Genomic DNA, 22,565 nt, shown 5'->3' with positions numbered 1-22,565 from the left:
ACTCTCTTACTGACATGGACCTGTGTAGAGGTACTGAGCCCTCCCTCTGACACCCAACCTTCCTCCATTGTCTGGTTTATCTCCAGAGGTTGTAGTCTTAAACTTCAAGGTGACATCCTTGATATTTGTCAGACTCAACAACATCTCCAAACTCTAATCCACCATAAATTAAAATGTCTGAGTGAAGAGAAACAACAGAGTGCAACATAATTCAGATACTCACTGAGCACTTTAACCCACAGGCTGACAGAGCTCAGTGGTGCCTGGAACATCACCACACTCAGAACACCCAAGACGAGGCCATGCTGCAGCCACCCCTTGCAGGATGCAATCCACCATGCATCCTGGTGTTCATTTTCATGGTCTGATAACTCCCTCACCCTCTACTTCCTCAATCCCTCCTAGCTCTTTTGGTCATGGTGATTTGAGTAGACGTCATGTGGGGGCGATGCCCATTAAATTGCAATTTCCCACCTTTGGGGAAAAAGGTTGACAGTCCTGAGCCGCTAATGTATCTGGAAAGATGTTGTGACTTTCTTGCCCTCAATCCCCTGGCTGATGAAGAATTCCTTGCCACATTAAGGAATGTGTTGCATGGGACAGCTTGAGACTGGTGGGATGTGGCATGTCTCACCACTACCTCCTGGACTGACTGAGGCCAAGTTGTCCTCTGCATTTCTGTCGGAGGACTACACAGATGAGCTGGCAGACAGTCGGGAATCGAGTGCAAAGAGAGTATATGCGACTTTGCATACAGTTACCACTCCCTGTGCAGAAGGTAGAAACCTGGCAATGAGGAGGAAGAGGTCATTATGTTGATCTTGAAGAACATCAACCCTATACTAGCCAGTCAACTCCGAGAGGGAGTCACCACTGTTGATGGACTGGTACGACTGAGACAGCAGTTCGAGAAGGACAGAGAATGCCAAAAGCAATATGAACAGAGAAAGAAACACCCAAACAGTTACCCAAGCCAGACCATCAACAACAGCCAGAGTCTCCAGCCAAGACCCCTCCCATGTTCTGTTGGAGGTGTAGCCAAAAGGGACATTCTTCAGCCACATGTCCAAATCAGAATCAGGTAAACCCTTCCAGAAACCACAAATCACAACAGGCCAACACACCTAACTCCCTTCGCAGGAATGACCATGCTACTCTGGGTGCTTTGACCAGAGCTGAAACCCCAAGGGTCACTGCCTACGCCCCCCCCCCCAATCGACATCACCTTCCTTTCAGTTAATACCACACCAACTTGTGTTACCCTGTCCATAGGCTCGTGGACAGGAAGAGCCATCCTGCACCCCGGGTCATCCTACACACTGCTCAATGAGAAACTGTGGAAGGAGGTTAAAGGTCCACAATACAACTTGAAGCCTTGGACAGAAGGTCCACTCTGTCTGGCTGATGGTGAGGCTAAACGACCACTTGGATGGAGGAAGGTGGAGTTTCGCCTGTGTAATCGCTCCTATATGATTAATTCAGTTATTCTACAAACCAAGAACCTTGCTTTTCCTGTCGTGTTGGGAATTGATTTCATGTACTTCAGTGGTGTCCAGATTGATATCACACACAATTGCTACTGGTTTCCATACAATCAGAGCGAGAAGCATTTCTTTCAATCAGAAGCTACGAAGTTACATGATTGGGGTCCAAATGTGGCAGTCTTCTCTGCCATTGCTCCGGTACCACTAACCCTTGGTAATGCTTTTGATGATCTCCTTTTACAGGCTGTGAGAAGAGCTCAGCTGGAACAGCCAGAGGAGTTAAGGCTGTTGGAACAGCTGCAGAATAATGCTGATGTATGTACTTCAAAGCTGGGACGCACCGGGCTCCTGAAGCACAAAACATTCCTTACACAGGAAATGCCGATCAAGCAGAAGCCATATCATTTGTCCCCAGCGAAGCTAATCATCAAAAAGGGACTCATTAATGATATGTTGACACAAGATCTAATTGAACGTTTCTCCTCTCCCTGGGCTGCTCCTGTTGTCCTCATCCCAAAAAAGACCGGTGGTCTTAGATTTTGTGTGGACTATAGAAAGACCAACAATGTTTCCCAGAGTGATGCCTATCCTCTTCCCACCATCCACGAGATCTTGGAGTCCTTGTCTGGTGCTGTTGTATTCACTACCCTTGACCTCAATAGTGGCTATTGGCAGGTTGAGATGGAACTGGAAAGCAAGGACAAGACTGCTTTTGTTTGTGCTGAGGGCTTGTTTTCCTTTAAGGTCATGCCTTTTGGATTAAAGAATTCACCTGCTACTTTCTAAAGACTCATGGAGATTGCGTTAGGTGAGCTCAAAGGGAAGATCTGTTTCGTCTACCTGAACGATATAATTATCTACTCCCAGACCAGAGAACAACACTTCAAGATCTTCAAGCAGTGTTGGATAAGCTGAGAAGCTGGTCTGACATTGAATATGAAGAAGAGCAACTTCTGCCAAACCTCCCTGAAGTTCCTTGGCCATATTGTGTCTTTTGACAACATTCATGTGGATCCTGAAAAGACAAAGGCTGTACAAGACTTCCCTGTGCCAACCACACTCAAGGCCCTTCAACGGTTCCTTGGTATGGCTGGATGGTACCATCTGTTTGTGTCGAACTTCTCCCAGGTGGCAGAACCACTCAACGCATTGAAGAGAAAGGGAGCAAAACTCCGATGGACGGCAGTGCCAGACCTTTGAAACCCTGAAACGACACCTCGTCACACCTCCCATTTTGGGTCATCCCAACTTTGACTGCCCTTTTGTTTTTTACACTGATGCAAGTGATGTTGGACTTGATGCTGTCCTAGTCCAACAGACTGAACTTGGCAGTGAACAAGTGCAAGCGTACTGTCACACTCTGACCATTATTTGCGTTGTTTGTTTCTATGTTTTGTTTGGTCAAGTTGTGATATGAGTGGGCATTCTATGTTGCATGTCTAGTTAGTCTGTTTCTATGTGTTTTGGCGGATATGGTTCTCAATCAGTGGCAGGTGTTTGTCGTTGTCTCTGATTGGGAAACATATTTAGGTAGCCGGTTTTGTATTGTGGTTTGTGGGTTATTGTTTATGTGATGTTGCATGTTAGCACTCAGTTTCTGTCACGGTCGTCTGGTTAGTTTGTTTAGTGTACTTTGTGTTTTTTTCGTCTACAATTAAAAGTATGTATTCACACCATGCTGCGCTTTGGTCTCCTCAATACGATGATCGTGACACTGTGCCAATGTTTGTGTTGCTTCACAGTCTCCGCTGTACAATAAGGTGTTTTTTTATGTTTTTTTTAAATCTAATTTTCTGATGGCATGAGTTGTGAAGATGCAAAGCTCACATAATCTGACAGAAGAGGGGCAGCGTGGGAAAGAGAGGGTCAGAGGAGAACATCCGGGGGTCCTGGATCAGAGAGAGATGGTGGGGGATACATTGAATATGCCCTTTTATGTGTGCTGAGATGAAGAGAGCTTTAGCTAAAGCTGGGGTAACATCTCCTGGGAAGGATGGGATGTGTTACATCATGATGGCTCATCTCAGTGACACTGCAATGGGGAAAGTATTGGGCCTTTAGAATAAGGTGTGGCAGGAAGGGAAACTGTCTGGAGGGTGGAAGCAGGCGGTAGTGGTGCCGCTATGGAAACCAGGGAAAGACTCTACTAGTCCTTCAAGCTATAAGCCAACAGCGTTGACATCTCACGTATGTACATTTATGGAATGGATGATAGCGGAAAGACTGACGTACATCCTGGAGAGTAGAGGATTAACGTCACCAGATCAAAGTGGGTTCAGGAAAGGCAGGGGAATGATGGATCCTGTACTGTGCCTTGAGTCGGTCATACGGAAGGAACAGGCACATAAGGGGGTGGTGGTAGACATTTTATTTGATGTAGAGATGGCATATGATGTGGAATGAAGGCCTACTTATCAAGCTGGATAACATGGGGGTTGGAGGAAGGGTTTTTAACTGGATAAAGGATTTTCTTTTTTGGTGATCAATACAAGTGAGGGTGGGGAGCTCTATTTCAGAAAGCTACAAAAAACAGCTTCTATCTCAAGGCCATCAGACTGTTAAACAGCCACCCCTAACATAGAGTCAAATCTCTTGCCACTTTAATACATTTAATAAATGGATTTAATAAAGGTATCACTAGTCACTTTAAATAACACCACTTTAATAATGTCTACATATGTCTACATATCCTCACCATGTTACTCATCTCATATGTATATACTGTATATACTGTATCCTATACCATCTAGTGAGTTTTTCCTAGCCACCGTGCTTCTACACCTGCATCGCTTGCTGTTTGGGGTTTTAGGCTGGGTTTCTGTACAGCACTTTGAGATATCAGCTGATGTAAGAAGGGCAATATAAATACACACAGCCATCACTCATCCATATATGTATATGTACATATTCTTATTCATCCCTTTACATTTGTGTGTATAAGGTAGTTGTTGTGAATTTGTTAGATTACTTATTAGATATTTCTGCACTGTCAGAACTAGAAGCACAAGCATTTCATTACACTTGCATTAACATCTGCTAACCATGTATGTGACCAATACAATTTGATTTGAGGTAGATAATTTTATCCCCCAGGGAAGTGTAATTAGGCCTTTGTTGTTCTCCAATATGTATCAGACCTCAGCATAAGACCAAGACACAGACAGTTCAAAGTAACAAACATTTATTACAAAAACAGGGGGCAGGCAAACGACAGGTCAAGGGCAGACAGAGGTCAGTAATCCAGAGCAGAGTCCAAAAGGCACAGTACGGCAGACAGGCTCAGGGTCAGGGCAGGCAGAGGTCAGTAATCCAGGGCAGTGTCACAAGGTACAGAATGGCAAACAAAATGGTAAAAACTAGAAAACAGGGACTAGAGAGAGAACCAGGCATACGGGACAAGACGAACTGGCAATGGGCGACACCTGGAGGGGGGTGGAGACAAGCATAAGACCGGTGAAACAGATCAGGGTGTGACATTATGATTGACAATGTATTCTCCCAGGTGAGGCCTGATACTGGGAGGTCATTGTTTGCGGATGATGGGGCATTGGGGAAGAAAGGAAGAAATATTACCCATACAGCCAGAAGAGTTCAAGAAGCGATTAGTGAAGTTTAGCTATAAGTTTTCAGTTGAGAAAACACAGTGTTTTTTTCCCCTAGAAGTAAAGAAATACACTTGAGGTTTTATGGAATAAATCTGGGTATGGGTGGAGCATGTTCGCAGAGTAGTTGTCAAAAGAAAGAAAATGTTGAATGTGATGTGTTGCTTGTCTGGAATGGAGTGGCGGTAAGATAGCATGGCATCAAAAATGCTATATATAGGTCATCACTGGATTATGGAAGTGTAGCATATGGATCAGCAGCTCAGACATCTTTTAAAAAAGCTAGATGTAATCGAGCACTCAATACCTCCCTGTTGGCAGCGATACAGGTAGAGAGGAAGACAATAGTTAGCATGACATATTGGGTAAATGTACAAGAACATAAGGTTACACATCCTACAAAAAGGTACTCCTATAGTGCTGGGGAAATGTATGAAATCTGAGTACAAGCTTTGGGTGGATAGGCAATGACATGGCGAGCAAGATGGTGTTGCTTGGGAGGGAGTTTAACCCCTCTGTGGTTCTACCTGGCATTCCACCTTGGTTTCTCCCTCAGCCAGTGATAGATCTAGGGATGTTTGAGATGGTAAGAGATGTTGAGGAAGGAGTAGATTCAGTTCTAAGTGAACATGATTTAGACCTTCACTGTCTCTGGTCCACACTCCAATCCAGTTGGTGGCGGTAATGCAACTTAAAGTTGGTTGCCAACTGCCATAAAAAAATCTACAGACGAAGAAGGAACTCTGCTGCTGCATTTTTTTTGGGGGGGAGGGGTATATGCGTCACTTCCGTCTGTAGCTGTACACCACCTTCATATGGTAATGGCGAAAGCTCCTTGCATGTCAAAACGACTTTTCTAGAAAGACCAGGGTCAAAACCAAGAGGAAAACCGTCGCTCAGGAACATAGTTACGGCCATAACGCAATTTGAGATAATAGTCGACTTATTTACTTAATCGGTTTAGCTTGCTAACGTTAGTTAGCTAATCATCACGTTCGTTCCTTTCGGTGCCGGCATTTGCGATTAATTTAGCTAGCTAGTTAGCTCTCGTTAGCAAGCTTCGGGGACGCAATTGTACAGCTTGTTTGATAGTAAGTTACTACTGTCGTCATGGCTAAATGGGGAGAAGGGGATCCACGCTGGATCGTGGAGGAGAGAGCCGACGCAACAAACGTCAACAACTGGCATTGGTGAGTAACGTTAGCTTAGTTGAAGAAAGCACACTGCCTTTCGAGATTGGAAAGGCCTGCTCACTGGCAAGCTATTATCAGACCAAGGCAAGGGTTCCGGAAGTAGCAACACGGTTTAGACTGCTCCCACAACAGTTTTGCTTCGGTACTGCACTGCAGTTTAATTAACGCCCGGCCCAGACTCCCACATAGAGAAGTCAGTGGAAAATGCCTAAAAATACGTTAGTCATCACCTTTGGGCGGTGGTGGAAAAAGTACTAAATTCTCATATTTGAGGAAAAGTAAATATACCTTAATAAAAAAATTACTCAAGTGAAAGTCACCCAGTAAAATACTAACATATTTCTTGAGTAAAAGTCTAAAAGTATGTTTTTAAATATACCTAAGTATTAAAAGTAAATGTAGTTGCTAAAATATACTCAAGTGTCAAAAGGAAAAGTGTGGATAATTAAAAGCACAATAGTTTTTTCAAATTTTCGGATAGCCAGGGTCACACTCCAATGCTCAGTCATCATTTAAAAACAAAACATTTGTGTTTAGTAAGTCTGCCAGGTCAGAGGCAGTAGGGATGACCAGGGATGTTCTCTTGATAAGTGTGCGAATTGGACCATTTTCTGTCTTGCTAAGCATTGGGCTTCTGAGTGGCGCAGCGGTCTAAGGCACTGCATGTCAGTGCTAGAGGTGTCACTACAGACCCTGGTCCGACTCCAGGCTGTATCACAACAGGCCGTGATTGGGAGTCCCATAGGGCGGAGCACAATTGGCCCAGCGTCGTCCAGGTTATGGGTTTGGCCGGGGTAGGCCATCATTGTAAATAAGAATTTGTTCTTAACTGAGTTGCCTAGTTAAATAAGACATCTAAATATAATGTACTTTTGGGTGTCAGGGAAAATGTATGGAGTAAAAAGTACATAATTTTCTTTAGGAATATAGTGAAAGTTGTCAAATATAAAGAAAGTAATGATACCCCCAAAAACTATTTAAGTAGTACTTTAATGTACACTTAAGTACTTAACACAACTGCCTTGGTATAAAACATTCATTGTGCGTGTGATGTTGGTCCATATATAAACCACGCCCCCAGTGTCTGGTCTGGAGCGTGAAGTCACGAGCTCTGCTGCTGCATAGCAACCTAGCGCTGCCAAAATGCCAGGTCTGTCTGAGGAAGCCTATGTAAATTACGATCGTCAGAACTGCCAAACTAAAACGTTTTAGACGCCCGTTTTGGGCTCTATAATGTGTTTATGATGATCAAGTTCCGTCCCCACAGTGAATTATTTGAACATTTGCTACAAATCCAGATATTTAATTAAATAGTGACTCATTCTGAGGACTACATTTGTCGTCATACAGGACCGTGCTGACAGACCAATCACGATGGGATTGGTCGATGAATCGTAAGTATATAGGAACCGGACGATATTAGCTATAAATGCCAACATCTGCATTGGCCCGATGTCTAGTTTAACGCCAATGTGCAAAACCGATGTCAAAGCTGACGTTCATACCTATATAACGTAGGTAGATGACGAATGACGCCACGGAGAATCCAGCGCTGCACGTGCAACACAGCATTCCCAACCTAGCCCACAATGTGTTGTGTGGATCTATTTTTCAGTTTCAAAGGAAGATAACAAAAATACCACATGCAACGTTGCAACGAAATCATGCAACGAAATCCATTAACACCAAGATAATGGTATTCATTGCACTTGACTGGTCGAGCCCCAGTACACATTACCAAGTAGGTGATTTTTTTCAGATGTTGCCCTACCGGAGTTACACAGTATTTTTGAAATGAACATCCATGCTACTCACTGCTATTAGCCTCACGACTGACATTTGGATCAGTGGTCAGCCCCATGAGCATGCCAAGTCTGACAGCCCAGTGGGTCGACAAGGATTTCATACTGAGGAAAGCCGTATTGCATGCTCATTAATGTGCTGGTTCTCATACTGCTGCTGCCATTTCAATGGCATTTGAGAACATGTTTGAAGCACGAACACTCCTAGCTCCATTCAAACAACTGACTGGAGAAATAAGCTCAACTGCGTTTGCAGCAGACGTGATACCCTGTCATGGCATTGAAATGCCTGCTCAACAAAAATGCCAACACAGACTGTTGGGTTAACTTGGAAAAGTACTAGAGGCTGTGATCAAACGATTCAGTGGCATTCTCTCTGAGCCTCTTTACTGCTACTTCGATGCAGACTAGAAATAGGGTTTACGTCAAATGTTAGACACAGCTGGACAAGATGGAAAGGGACACAGTGACAGTGCCCCCCGAGGAGGAAGACCCACGACAGAAGAGGCCACGGACAGACAGAGCTGAAAGCTGCTTGACATGTATGATGAAATCCTGGTTGAGAATGAAACGATTGAACAACGAAACAGCACAGCAAGTAAGTGAAAGAAATAGGTTTTACTGGTGATGGGGACATATACGTAAATTACAAAATAACTTCTTGGTCAGTGTGTGTGTGATATTTAACTGTACTAGAATGCTTAAGGACAAAATATTTTTAATCGGGTATCGGTATCAGATTTTTTGGCAAGGAAAATATCGGTATCGCCCAAAAATGTCAAGTCGGTGGATCCCTATGCCATAGACATTAAGGTTGACTCTCTCAGGCAGGGTGTTAATGACCACATTGAGCATGATCTTTTGCTAGTTACTGCCACTTACATCATTAGCGATTTTTATATATATATATATATATATATATATATGCGACTGAAGAGAAGAGCCAACCAAATAGCTAGTTCCAGCATCAGCGAGTGCTCTGGAAAGGCAGTTTGCCAGTTACAACACTAGCATTTTTAAGTATCTTGCTACAGTAGCTGGATCGAATTCTCTGTTAGCTAGCCAGAAAAATGTTGAGTAACATTTACGCTAACTTAGCTGATCAAATCATTTAGTTTATGATGTGAAAATGAGGTAAAAGAACGTTTCAACATCAGATGAGGTGACGTTAGCTCGAGGAAACAATTGTCTATATTATTAACTGGTTATACGACTCCTTGCCGCTCCTTAAATAACGTTAGTTGCTCACTGGACCCTGGCATTCTGTGTGAAATGTTAGCTAGCTAATGAACTAATGTTTTCCCTCTGGTTGATTTTCAGAATGGGAGAATTAGGTGAAAATTAGATGTCGCTTGTTAAACAAAGGGATTCAGGGATCAAGTGGAGCTGGGCCTGGCTTTAAGCTGGATGCCAATAGAGGTGAAAAGGAACACCACACACTTTCCCTCTTTCAATAAGGAGTACGTATTCTGCCCGAAAGAGATCAATTATGCCAACAAAGGGTCTCATGTTCTGCTGCTGGCACATTGTAGAACAGGTGTACACAGGCAGAAAGTGTATAATGTGCAGTGTAACCCAAAGATATTGCTTTTGCTGTGTTGAACTTGACCGTACTGTAACACTTTCGTGTGCGTGAGGGGGGATTATTAAATGTTTTACTCCGTGAACGTTACTTTTGCACACATGTAACCTTGTGCACTTACTCCATGTCTACTATAGTGGCCACAATAATAGAGCATAAATAGAATGCTTGTTTGTTTCATTCTAGTGCAATATTTAGTGTGTGTGTGGTCACAAGCGTTCTATTATAAAGGCTGTCATCGCTAACTGCAACAATCGAGACTGATCATGTTATTTGTTGTTTAGTTAGTACAGTTAACCTGCATTTCAAGAAGGGATTCCAGCCTAAAAGTCACTAGAAAATTAAAGCAACAAAAAAGGATCCCCGTGTTTGCGTGTCAGTGAAAAAACAAAACAAAAAAAAACACCTTTTTGGGCCCTCGCCAGTTTGCATCTCTGAATATTACATGCGCTTCATATTCAAATACTTCCATTTGTTCATTGTATTCACAGAAATGTCCCTGTATTGATGTGTAATATTGTTATTGTTTCAATAAATACGTCCGGCTTCATGTGACATCGGGAGTTTTCCATAGCGCTGACATTCCAAGTATTCCTATCTACTGGTTTTAATGTCTATGGTATAAACTGTATGCAACCCGGATATAGACGGACCACGAATCGGCGTATGCGAACGTGAGTAGATTACTCTGTATAGCATTATTGCTGCTAGAAGGTGAACCTTTGGCCCAGTCTGAGGTCCTGAGTGCTCTGGAGCAGGTTTTCATCAAAGATCTCTGTACTTTTCTCTGTTCATCTTTGCCCCGATCCTGACTAGTCTCCCAGGCCCTGCCGCGGCAGAACATACACACAGCATGATGCCGCCACCATGCTTCACCGTATGGTTTCCTCCAGACTTTGATGTACCTGTACTGTCTCCTCCTCCTGGCTGAGGTCCTTGATAATCTTCTTGGCCTTTTACTCCAGGTGCTGTAAATTTCCTGGGGAGCAGGCTGTGTGCCCCCAATGATGTGTTGGGTTGGCTGGCCCACCATCTGGAGAGCCCTGCATTTGTAGACAGTGCAATTGTCGTACCAGTCGGTGATGCAGACCGACAGGATGCTCACAATGGTGCATCCTTAGAAGTTAGTGAGGGTCTTAGAGGCCAAGCCAAATGTCTTCAGCCCCCTACACCATACTCTCTGTGTGAGGGGACTATTTCAGGTCGTCAGTGATGTACACGCTGAGGAACTTGAAGGTTTTTACCCTCTCCACTGTACACCACATGCACTGGGGTTAGAGAATAATCAATCATGTTGCTGTGGACACAGGATATTCACACACACACACACACACACACACTACCTGTTTGACCTCTCTGTGATACTGTAGGCCTACTTATGTTACTTAACTGAGAAATACTATAGCTGTAAATGAATGACATTCACTGCCATAAACCTGTCTCCCAATACATTTATATTAGCTTACACAGACCCACCGTGGACCTTTTTGGCAAATATGTGAAAAAGCGTCCCGTGGTTTGATTTGTCAACGAGCTCAATGTATTCAACACTGGCGGTAACGAGGTGATCCTAGTAAATGATGCCGCTCTGGTATGTTCTTTTGTGAACTGTCTTGGACAGTTTAAAAATTAAAAACAGAATATCTCTTGTCTGGTTCTCTAAGAGCTTTCCACACCTGAATTGCGCAACATTTTCCCATTATTTTTGATTATTTAAAAAAATTCTTCAAGCTCTGTCAAAGTGGTAGTTGCTTGTTACTAGACAGACATTTTCAGGTTTTGCCAGAGATTTTCAAGTAGATTTTAAGTTGGAACTGTAACTTGGCCACTCAGGAAAATTCATTGTCTTTTTGGTAAGCAACTCTAGTGTAGATGTGGCCTTGTGTTTTAGGTTGTCTTGCTGAAAGGTGAATTCATCTCCCAGTGTCTGGTGGAAAGCAGACTGAACCAGATTTTCCACATTTTGCTTGTGCTTAGCTCTGTTCCATTGCTTTAAAAAAATGTTATCTTGACACTCCCCGGTCAATAACACACAGGCACCACTATGCTTGAAAAAATGGAGAGTGAAACTATGTAATGTGTTGGATTTGAACACTTTGTATTCAGTACAAAAAGCAAGTGAATTGCTTTGCCACATTTTTTGCAGTATTACTTTAGTGCATTGATGCAAACTGGATGCTTTTTTTGGGAATATGTTTATTCTGTACAGGCTTCCTTTTCAGTCTGTAAATTAGGTTAGTATTGTGGAGTAACTACAATGTTGTTGATCCATCCTCAGTTTTCTCCCATCACAGCCATTAAACTATGTAACTGTTTTAAAGTCACCATTGGCCTCATGTTGAAATCCCTGAGCGGTTTCCTTCCTCTCCAACAACTGAGTTAGGAAGGACGCCAGTATCTTTGTAGTGACTCTGTGTATTGATACACCATCCATAGTGTAATTAACTTCACTGTGCAATTATATCTACCAATAGGTCCCCTTTTCTTTAAGAGGCATTGGAGAATCTCCCTGGTCTTTGTGGTTGAATCTGTGTTTAAAATGTACTGCTCCCCTGCGGGACCTTACAATTATCTGTATGTGTTGGGTACAGAGATGAGTTAGTCATTCAAAACTCATGTTAAGCTCTTATTGCACACAGAGTCCATGCATTTTAGTATGTGGCTGTTAATCAAGATTCAGGCTTGACATAAAAGGGATTGAATACTTTTTAAATTTATTCATTAGTTGTTGGTTTTTAATCCACTTTGTGGGGTATTATGGGGTATTGTGTGTAGGCCAGTGACAAAAGCACGTCAATTGAATCCATTTTAAATTCAGGCTGTAGCTGAACAACATCTTGAAAAGGTCCAGGGGTGTGATTGTCTTCAGAAAGTAATGTATATTTATTATTATGTAAATAAACCCAATTGAACTATATTTCTGAAGGAAAAATTCACTTGCCTAAGGATAGGTTATTGAAATGGATTACTTTCTTTTGAGTCCATCTAGGGCTATGCACACACTGCTACAATGGAGCTTTACTGGCATGGTGCCAGCAACACCTGGGTTGTGGGTTTGACACCCGCACGGGCCACACATACACACATACATACAGCTAAATGACCATATCACAGTTTTACTAGTTCATTACACAAGGCACAAAATATGAGCGGTCTGACACGGGGAAGTTCTCAGTAACAAATGCTTGTTTCTGTTACAGAATGCTTTGTTGGGTGACTGTGTGCCCTGATGAACACAACCCAGTTGAATATATGAATTCATTGCGTATCCCTACAGGACGGAGCGTGATGTGACAGGCTGGTCGACAGACAAGCTGAAGGAGCTCCTGTTGGGGCTGCGCGTGGAGGGCCCCGAGGGGAGCTGCGAGGTCACCGACGTCCCGAAACTGGACGGCGAGGCGTCCATCAACAACCGCAAGGGAAAGCTCATCTACTTCTATGAGTGGAATGTCAAGGCGACGTGGACCGGTGAGTGCAGCACACTCTCACACACCACTCTGTATGGAACTCATGTTGAACATATAGTAAGATGTTTTCTGCAAAAAGTACCACACATTTTGATTGAAACAGAGGGTTTTGAGCTAAACTAAGTGCAGCTTAGCACTCGTTTCCATGGTGATGAGACTAACTTTTATTTATTTTATTTAATCAGGTAGGCCAGTTGAGAACAAGTTCTCATTTACAACTACGACCTGGCCAAGATAAAGCAAAGCAGTGCGACAAAAACAACGGAGTTACACATGGAATAAACGAACGTACAGTCAATAGCACAATAGAGAAATATATATATATATATATATATATATATATATATATATATATATATATATATATATATATATATATATACAGTGTGTGCAAATGTAGAAAGATTAGGGAGGTAAGGTAATAAATAGTCCATAGTGGTGAAATAATTACAATTTAGCATTAACACTGTAGTGATAGATGTGCAAGTAGAGATACTGGGGTGCAAAATAAATAACAATATGGGGATGAGGTAGTTGGGTGTGCTATTTATAGATTGGCTGTGTACAGTGATCGGTAAGCTGCTCTGACAGCCAATGCTTAAAGTTAGTGAGGGAGATATGTCTCCAGCTTCTGTGATTTTTGCAATTCGTTCCAGTCATTGGCAGCAGAGAACTGGAAGGAATGGCGGTAAGAGTTGGCTTTGGGGATGACCAGTGAAATATACCTGCTGGAGCGTGTGCTACGGGTGTGTGTTGCTATGGTGACCAGTGAGCTGAGATAAGGCGGGGCTTTACCTAGCAAAGACTTATAAATGGCCTGGAGCCAGTGGGTTTGGTGACAAATATGAAACGAGGGCCAGCCAAAGAGAGCATACAGGTCGCAGTGGTGGGTAGTATATGGGGCTTTGGTGACAAAACGGATGGCACTGTGATAGACTACATCCAGTTTGCTGAGTAGAATGTTGGATGCTATTTTGTAAATGACATAGTCGAGGATCGGTAGGATGGTCAGTTTTACGAGGGTATGTTTAGCAGCAGCATAAGTGAAGGATGCTTTGTTGCGAAATAGGAAGCCGATTCTAGATTTAACTTTGGATTGGAGATGCTTAATGTCAATCTGGAAGGAGAGTTTACAGTCTTACCTGACACTTAGGTAGTTGTACACATATTCTAAGTCAGAACCGTCCAGAGTAGTGATGCTAGTCGGGCGGGTGGGTGTGGGCAGCGATCGGTTGAAGAGCATGCATTTAGTTTTACTTGCATTTATGCATTTGGGTCCCAAGGTTTTTATATGACCAATCATATTGAGTGGTTAAGAGCAGTTGGAGGCCACGGAAGGAGAGTTGTATGGCATTGAAGCTCGTCTGGATGTTAGTTAAGTGTTCAAAGAAGGGCCAGAAGTTTACAGAATGGTGTCGTCTGCGTAGAGGTGGATCAGAGAATCACCAGCAGCAAAAGCAACATCATTGATATATACAGAAAAGAGTTGACCTGAGAATTTAACCCTGTGGCACCCTCATAGACTGCCAGAGGTCCGGACAACAGGCCCTCCAATTTGAAACACGGAACTCTATCTGAGAAGTGGTTGGTGAACCAGACGAGGCAGTCGTTTGAGAAGCCAAGGCAATTGAGTCTGACGATAAGAATGCAGTGATTCACAGAGTCGAAAGCCTTGTCCAGGTCAATGAAGACGGCTGCACAGTACTGTCTTTGTATTGATGGCGGTTATGTTGTTTAGGACCTTGAGCGTGGCTGATGTGCACCCATGACCAGCTTGGAAACCAGATTGCATAGTGGAGAAGGTACGGTGGGATTTGAAATGGTCAGTGATTTGTTAACTTGGCTTTCGAAGACTTTAGCAAGGCAGGGTAGGATAGATATAGGTCTTTAACAGTATGGGTCTAAAACAGTGTCCCCCCCCTTTGAAGAGGGGGATGACCGTGGCAGCTTTCCAATGTTTGGGGATCTCGGACGATACAAAAGAGGTTGAACAGACTAGTAATAGGGGTGGCAACAATTGTTGTTGTGAAATTGTTAGGTTAGATTGCTCGTTGGTTACTACTGCATTGTCGGAACTAGAAGGACAAGCATTTCGCTACACTCGCATTAACATCTGCTAACCATGTGTATGTAACATAACATTTGATTCGATTTTTTTCAATTTGGGTGGATAATTTAGGAAAGAGAGGGTCCAGATTGTCTAGCCAAGCTGATTTGTCGGGGTTCAGATTTTGCAGCTCTTTCAGAACATTGACTATCTGGATTTGGGTGGAAGAGACGCGGGGCTTGGGCAAGTTGCTGTGGGGGGTGCAGAGCTGTTGGCCGAGGTAGGGGAGCCAGGTGGAAAGCATAGCCAGCCGTAGGAAAATGCTTATTGAAATTCTCGATTAGCTTAGATTTATCGGTGGTGACAACTTTATTATCCCGTACACAAAGACCCAGGGGTTCAGTGAGATGTGGGTGGGTTGTCATAGTATCTGTCTTCAAAGTAGGCTTCATGACATCTCCTGATCTTTCTTTCTCCCCCAGGAACATCAAAAACCGGAATCAAGTACAAAGGGAACATTGACGTTCCCAACCTCTCTGATGAAAATGACATGGATGACCTAGATGTAGGTTATGACAGAATGCCTTGCTCTTTCAGGCTAATCGACAGCTGCTAACTGTTGGTTGTAATTTTAGTTACTCTTGAAAAAGTTACATTTGTTTCTTTTCTACTTTATTTAACAATTTTCAGATATGAGAACAGAGAGACATTGAAAACAGTACAACATCCCTAGTCCCTTTCCCCCCCATCCATCCCTCCCTCTCACCCCACCAAGGCTTCATACAAGGACATCACAAAAAAGTAAATAAAAAAGAAAATGAACAATGATGGAAAGAAACTAAACATTCAAGAAATTGTAATGATAGTAATTGGTAATGGCAACATCACTGCTAACTTCCAACTGTAGCACCAACACCATTCTCCAATAGGAGCACCAACAACATCTAGTCGATATCAGTGGGCCCAAAGGGAGTTAAGTTTATTTATTTCCTTTATATGGGTAGAACAAGACCACACCTAACATAACTATGTTTTGTCTTTGCGCTCTTTTTTGGGGGGGGGGGGCACAGATCAGTGTGGTTCTTTGCAAGGATGAACCCAATACACCTCTCACCGAACTCATGAGGAAGGAGGGAGCAAAGAAAGTGCGAGCTGCCCTGGGGAGCTATGTTGGCCACCTGAAATCAGGTGAGGCCATTATTCAAATCTATTTAACTCTATTGCCTGTTCATAGCCATATTTCTATAGGCGATAGTTCAGCTTGATACGAGTTGAATTTGAACGTTTCCGATAATTGCAGAGTTCACTCAGGGCATGATCTTGCCCACGGCGAATGGGGCGGCGAGCAAGCCACAGCCATCGCAGACAAAGGTCAAAGTTGACAAAACCCAGGTGGGTAGCAGTTTCCTTCTTACCTTACGCCTTGATTCTCTAACCTCAATCTCTACCGTTATGGATTTAACAATGGTGGAAACTTCCAGCTAATGTTTACATCAATCCAATACAAACAGAAGAACGGAGAAGAATTGGGACGCAGCCAATGTATCAAGGGGGTAATGATATAAAACCCAACTAGCAATAACAGTGTAAGGAATGTTCCATACATGTTGTGTTCAAGAAGAGGCCAATTAGCAAAAGAAAATAAAGACATTTGTGCTTTTTTTTTTTTTATCTGCAAAAATGTAACTGAAGTTCATCCCCACCGCCCTTCATACAATGTAAAGCGCCACAATCCATTCCAAAATTATTTTACTCAACTTCCAAGTTTTGGATATCTAGTATTCAGGCTTATCGAGTATTAAAGTACAAATACTGGGACTTCATGATCATGCTTGTCTGTTGTATGTCCACAGATTGGTCCCTCTTCTTCTGCTCCACCATCCAGCACAGGGGTCAAGATTTCAACCTGCAAGTTTAGTCTCAAGGAGACCTTCCTCACCTCACCTGATGAGCTGTACAGAACCTTTATCAACCAAAACGTGAGTGATCAAGTAGTCTTTTCCTTGTTAACAAGCTCAGGTAGAGTAAGAATAGCATTGAGTGCATGTGCTAGTTTGCCTTCTAAAGAAAGGGTTTTCCCATCATTTTTATCCTTTTTTCCCCTGTGGTATTTCACCAGTGCAAACATTTTTGATTAACTCTTGGATTTTACTGTTGCTTTCAATTGGGAATGAGGAGCAACTAGACTTAAACTCTGTAGATTACTTCCGGTTCAGAAATGTTGCCTATTGTAAGATAATGTCCACCTACTTTGAAATTGGTGGCCCATAACTCTTTTGAATCATGACTACAATTGGCTGACAGCTTGTAGGAATCATAGATTTGACTCCTCTGGTCTCCTCTCTGGTAATGCAGATGGTCCAGGCGTTCACCCATGCTGCAGCTGTGGTCGACGGAGAAAAGGGAGGGAAGTTTCAGCTGCTAGAGGGTAGTGTCAACGGAGAGTTTACAGAGCTGGTGAGGACACGTGCCTTCTTGAGATCATGTGTGTTATCCATCAATCGTAACCCATTGTGGAAGAATGTCCAAATCTAACTGTAGTTTTTGTTTCCACTTCTTAGGTCCCAGATGAGAAGATTGTTATGAAATGGAGGTTCAAGACCTGGCCATGTGGTAGGTTTCCCCACCTTGCCCAGTTGTCCTCTTGATTTTGTGTGTGCTCCTTTTAACCTCAGTATCTTTCAATATCAACTTTAATTTCAGCATGTCTCCACTTAGGTATTTCTCTTACAGGTAATCTCTACAACACTAACTGCTTTCTCAACTAGCTGCTGGGGACCCACAGGTTTTGCAGACTTTTGTTTCATCCTAGAACTAAGGATAACACTCATAGAGCAAACTGGAAACCACATTTATTGTTGCTGAGGACTTTAACAAAGGAAATCTGAGGAGAATTCTCCCGAAATTCCATGGGGAGAGAGGACACTTGATCATTGTTATTCTCCCTTCCGAGACAGTTAATCCAGAGAATCAGAGCCATCTGTTAGCTAAATTTAGTAATTAATAAATTGGCTACATTTCTTTAAATGGACAATTCTGTGAACTGTCTTGTGCAAGTTTTAAATTGACACTACCTGTTAGCAAAGGTGCCAGCTAGAGATGACATGAAGGAGCTTGCAGGGATTTGTAGTCTTGCGTGATGTCTACTTTGACGCTAATAACATTTTAGAAGCTAAGAGTAAAAAGAGCTGAAAATATTGACGTCAGCTGGTCGAGAGAGATTTACATGGTTATCAAACTGTCACTTATCTATAAGGTCCCTCAGTTGAGCAGTGATTTCAAACACTGATTCAACCACAAAGACCGGGGAGGTTTTCCAATGCCTTTTAAAGAAGGGCACCTGTGGGTAGAATCAGAAAAAATATGGACATTGAATATCCCTTTTACCGTTGAAGTAATTAATTACACTTTAGATCGTGTATCAATACACCCAGTCACTACAAAGATACGGGCGTCCTTCCTAACTCAGTTGTTGGAGAGGAAGGAAACCGCTCAGGGATTTCAACATGAGGCCAATGGAACTTTAAAACAGTTACAGTTAGAGTTTAATGGCTGTGATGGGAGGAAACATTGTAGTTGCTCCACAATACCAACCTAATTGGCAGAGTGAAAAGGAAGCCTGTACAGAATACAAATGTTTGCAATAAGGCACTAAAGTAAAACTGTTAAAATTGTGGCAAAGAATGAACTTGGTCTTGAATAGAAAGTGTTTTGTTTGGGTCAAATCCAACACATATTTTCAAGCATGATGGTGGCTCCATGTTATGGGTATGTTTGTCATCGACAATGACTAGGTCGTTTTTTTTTAAGGATAAATTTAAAGTTAAGCACAGGCAAAATCCTAGAGGAAAACCTGGTTCAGTATGCTTTCCAACAGACACTGGGAGACATTCACCTTTCAGCAGACAATCTAAAACACAAGGCCAAATATACACTGGAATTGCTTACCAAGATGACATTGAATGTTCCTGAGTAGCCTAGTTACAGTTTTGATGTAAATTGTCTTGAAAAATCTATGGCAAGACTTGAAAATGGCTGTCTAGCAATGATCAACAACCAACTTGACAGTACTTGAAGAATTTTTTTAAAAGAATAACGTGCAAATATTGTATAATCCAGGTGTGCAAAATTTATAGACTCACCCAGCATGATTTAAAGCTGTAATCGCTGCCAAAGGTGATTCTAACATGCATTGACTCAGGGGGATGAATTCTTATTTAATCAAGATCCAGTATTAGTGTTTAATTTTTTTTTTTATTACAATTTGTATAATTTTTCCTCCACTTTGACAGAGTATTTTGTTTAGATCTTTTACAAAAAATGACAAATCCATTGTAATCCCACTTTGTAACAACAATAACAATGTGGAAAAAGTCGAGGGGTGTGAATACTTTCTGAAGCATTGTATTTATATTCTGGATTCTGACATTGCTCCCGTGATATATCTACTTTGGATTTGTTAATTGGACACGTTCTGACATTTCTTGTTTTGATTATCTGTGTATTTGTTTGGTATTTGCTAGACATTCTACCACTGATAGACCGATATCTCACTGATTGTATAAATGTGAAGCATCCTGTTGGCGTTTCCGCTCACAACCAAATATTTTATGGAAGCGATAGCAAGCTCACTGGCGGGCAGTGGGAGAAGATGGAACGAGATGGATTTTGGCTGACATTTTGTAAATTCTCATCAATAGTTTTCTGTTCCTAAAAGTAGAATCTGTTATGGACAGAGTTTTGTGCACTTTACCGTTCGCAAAAGTATTAAAAAAAAATATATTTTTAAAAAATGCGCTGCTTAGGAGTGCAAAAGCAAATTGAGTTATTGTACACTTCCTTAACGGAAATATGCGGTTGTATACTGGGACGCGCCAATAGGATATCGCTAGCGCGTGCTTGGCTCTGCCTGCCTCTATGCTTGTTCTGCCCACTATCACTCATTTGTTCCCGTTAGACCACAGCTTGTCGATTCCATCTTGGTTTAGTTCTAAAAATATGATTCAACTGCACTGTTTGAGCTAGTAACAAGCATTTTGCTGCATCTGTAAAACCTGTAAATCTGACGTGACCAATACATTTTGATTTTAACATACCTGATTAAACTGATCACAGGCTTGATGATTATAGTTGGATCCGGTGTGTTGAAACTGGGCAGGAACAAAAGCCTGCATACCCTGTTGGAGACCCATGACTGGACTTGAGGAACCCTGGATAGTAACATAAATGGCTTGGATATATTGTTTTTGCAACAACTCACTCTGATTTCCCTCTTCCAGAGCACTATGCGACTATCACTCTAAACATGAAGGATCGAGGCAATGAGACTGAGCTGAAGCTGGAATGTAAAGATGTCCCTACTGGAGAAGAGGATAGGACGAAGGAGGGTTGGAAGAGATACTACTTTGAAGCCATCAAACAAACTTTTGGATTCGGGGCCCGACTCTATTGAGATTGACTCTAAGTCATGAACAAAACAAAAAAGAGAACCTGATTATTTAATGTGAATGAATACTCTCTTTGGCACTGTCTCTTGTAGCACTAGCCATACTGTGTGCGTAGACAAACGGTGCCCTTTCCACTTGGAAGACTGGCTTGCAGTGTAAGGGTCAGTGGTTCAAGGCTTCCTTTGAGGTCTGCTTACCACACTGAGTCTAAGCAAAGGAGATGTAGAAACAATCACTCGAATGACAGTATATTTACGTGCTGACAGTATTTGGAATTAATGATCAGTATTCTCTATTCAATTCTGCACATTTTGAAGTGTGTCGTGCTGAAATAAATGCGATTTTTACTGAATTATGTCTTGTGGGTTTAATGATGACTTATTGTGCAAGACTACTGGTTAGTGGCTACCCGATGTCCAGTGATGTTTCTCTTGAAAAAAGGTTGCTCACGCTTGATATTCTTAAGAGATTTTACAAACAGACATAAAAACAAATTGCAGTGCAAATGAAATATGGACAACAAGAGGTACATTTAATTACAAAAGGTTTTGAATTATATTTCCAATATATTATCCCAAGGGTATACAGTTTACCATACCCATTATGCAGGTAGCCAAGCGGGTAAGAGCATTGTGCTAGTAATCGACGGGTTTGAATCCACAAGCCGACTGGAAAATCTGTCGATGTGCCCTTGAACTACGAATTTAAACCTGTCAGTCGCTCTGGATAACGTCTGCTAAATTACTTAATTATGCTAAGACTAGTACTGATGACTTTTTTTGGCGTGCCAAATACATGTTATGCAACACAAACGTACACGAATTATGTCAAAAGCGTTTCGTCTGTCAACGTGTGTAGAACCACAGGCGGAAACATTTTTTGCGACCCAGTGCACGCAAGGAACGTAGTGTGTTTACACACCGGATTGGATGACGTCCTCTACGTTGGTCAATGTCAGCCAACGCGTGCTAGGATAGGTTTATCGGGGAGACCAGGAAGTGGCGGTCAACGGTAGTTTAGCCAGCTGTCTGATAAACTGCGAACGGTATAACAGCACATCGTTGCAATTTATCAACGGGCTTCAAAGACCAGGAACGCGTACCTAGCTAACGAAACTATATGTATATATTTTTTTTTAGCTAACATGCTAGCTATCCTGCTAAATATCTTCCATGTCAGCAGTATAAAAAAAAGCATGAGCTAGCTATCGTTAGTTAAACAAACAGTGTACCTACCCTATGCTGCTATCAAATATGTATTTGGTGGGCTTTGTGCTCGTGAATGTTAGTTAGCAGCGTATGCAAGAGGAGAAACCTGTACGTGGATGACTAACATTGGCCACGGAGCTAACTTCGTTAACTAAAGTAGCTGGCTAGCAGTCTTTAGTTTGTAATCGAAATGGATTTTAAAGGGTCATTCAAGACTTCGAGGATGGTTTTGTCCCTGGTCGTTCTCCTTGTATTTTTCTCACACGGAACAGCAGCTGGTAAGTCTTAACGTCAGCTGGGTAGATGTCATAGTTGATACAATTTGACAGATTCTGTAACGCTAGCAGTAGTAAGCTTGTTGACAGTTTTTAGAGGCGCTAACTACCAATACTGTGCAGGAAAGTACTTTCTTTTTCTACGAAGTGGTGTTTTTTGAACGAAAAATGTTTGGATTGTCAGCTGATGCACAATGCCTAATCAATTACATTTTCTTTGTCTTTCTACAGATGAAGAGCTACAGGGGAATCATGATCATGCTCCTGAATTGAAGGTAGCTATAAACACATTTCACTAGTGCTAGGTTCAAATAGGTACCTTGATGTAACAAGCAATATATATACAGTGCATTTGGTAAGTATTCACACCCCTTGACTTTATCCACATTTTTATGTTACAGCCCTATTCTAAAATGGATTAAATAGTTTTTCCCCCACAATCTACAATCTACCCCATA

General features: G+C 42.1%; 2 protein-coding genes across 4 annotated transcripts in view; both read left to right on the top strand.

The window, feature by feature from the left end:
• Nucleotides 1–5,813: 5,813 nt before the first annotated feature.
• Nucleotides 5,814–20,976, top strand: LOC110521982 (activator of 90 kDa heat shock protein ATPase homolog 1). Its single transcript, XM_021600006.3, has 9 exons — nt 5,814–6,276; nt 12,941–13,131; nt 15,660–15,742; nt 16,248–16,365; nt 16,478–16,569; nt 17,031–17,156; nt 17,533–17,634; nt 17,739–17,790; nt 20,457–20,976. Exons 1-9 carry the CDS (start codon nt 6,197–6,199, stop codon nt 20,627–20,629), a joined length of 1,017 nt encoding a protein of 338 aa, XP_021455681.1. The 5' UTR covers nt 5,814–6,196; the 3' UTR covers nt 20,630–20,976.
• A 591-nt stretch (nt 20,977–21,567) lies between these two features.
• The window catches only part of LOC110521981 (protein sel-1 homolog 1), a 74,337-nt gene continuing 73,339 nt past the window's right edge, over nt 21,568–22,565 (top strand). For 2 of the 3 annotated variants that reach the window (XM_036975504.2, XM_036975503.2), the window contains exons 1-2: nt 21,568–22,110; nt 22,339–22,382. In XM_036975504.2, coding sequence (XP_036831399.2) covers nt 22,023–22,110; nt 22,339–22,382 — 132 coding nt within the window. In that variant the 5' untranslated portion in view covers nt 21,568–22,022. The remainder of the gene's footprint in view (nt 22,111–22,338; nt 22,383–22,565) is intronic. The other variant, XM_090232286.1, reaches the window with a different exon arrangement.

The sequence above is a fragment of the Oncorhynchus mykiss genome, chromosome 4, assembly GCF_057628025.1.
Source record: "Oncorhynchus mykiss isolate SJ-2025 chromosome 4, ASM5762802v1, whole genome shotgun sequence".
Taxonomy (NCBI): Eukaryota; Metazoa; Chordata; class Actinopteri; order Salmoniformes; family Salmonidae; genus Oncorhynchus; species Oncorhynchus mykiss.
The sequence above is the reverse complement of the archived record's forward strand: the minus strand, read 5'-3'. Positions and strand labels throughout refer to the sequence as shown.

Coding starts and splice junctions, on each gene's coding strand:
- LOC110521982 (XM_021600006.3), top strand. CDS start 6,197: ATGGCTAAATGGGGAGAAGGGGATCCACGCTGGATCGTGGAGGAGAGA. Junction 15,743..16,247: donor ATGACATGGATGACCTAGAT/GTAGGTTATGAC, acceptor GGGGGGGCACAG/ATCAGTGTGGTTCTTTGCAA. Junction 17,791..20,456: donor GTTCAAGACCTGGCCATGTG/GTAGGTTTCCCC, acceptor TCCCTCTTCCAG/AGCACTATGCGACTATCACT.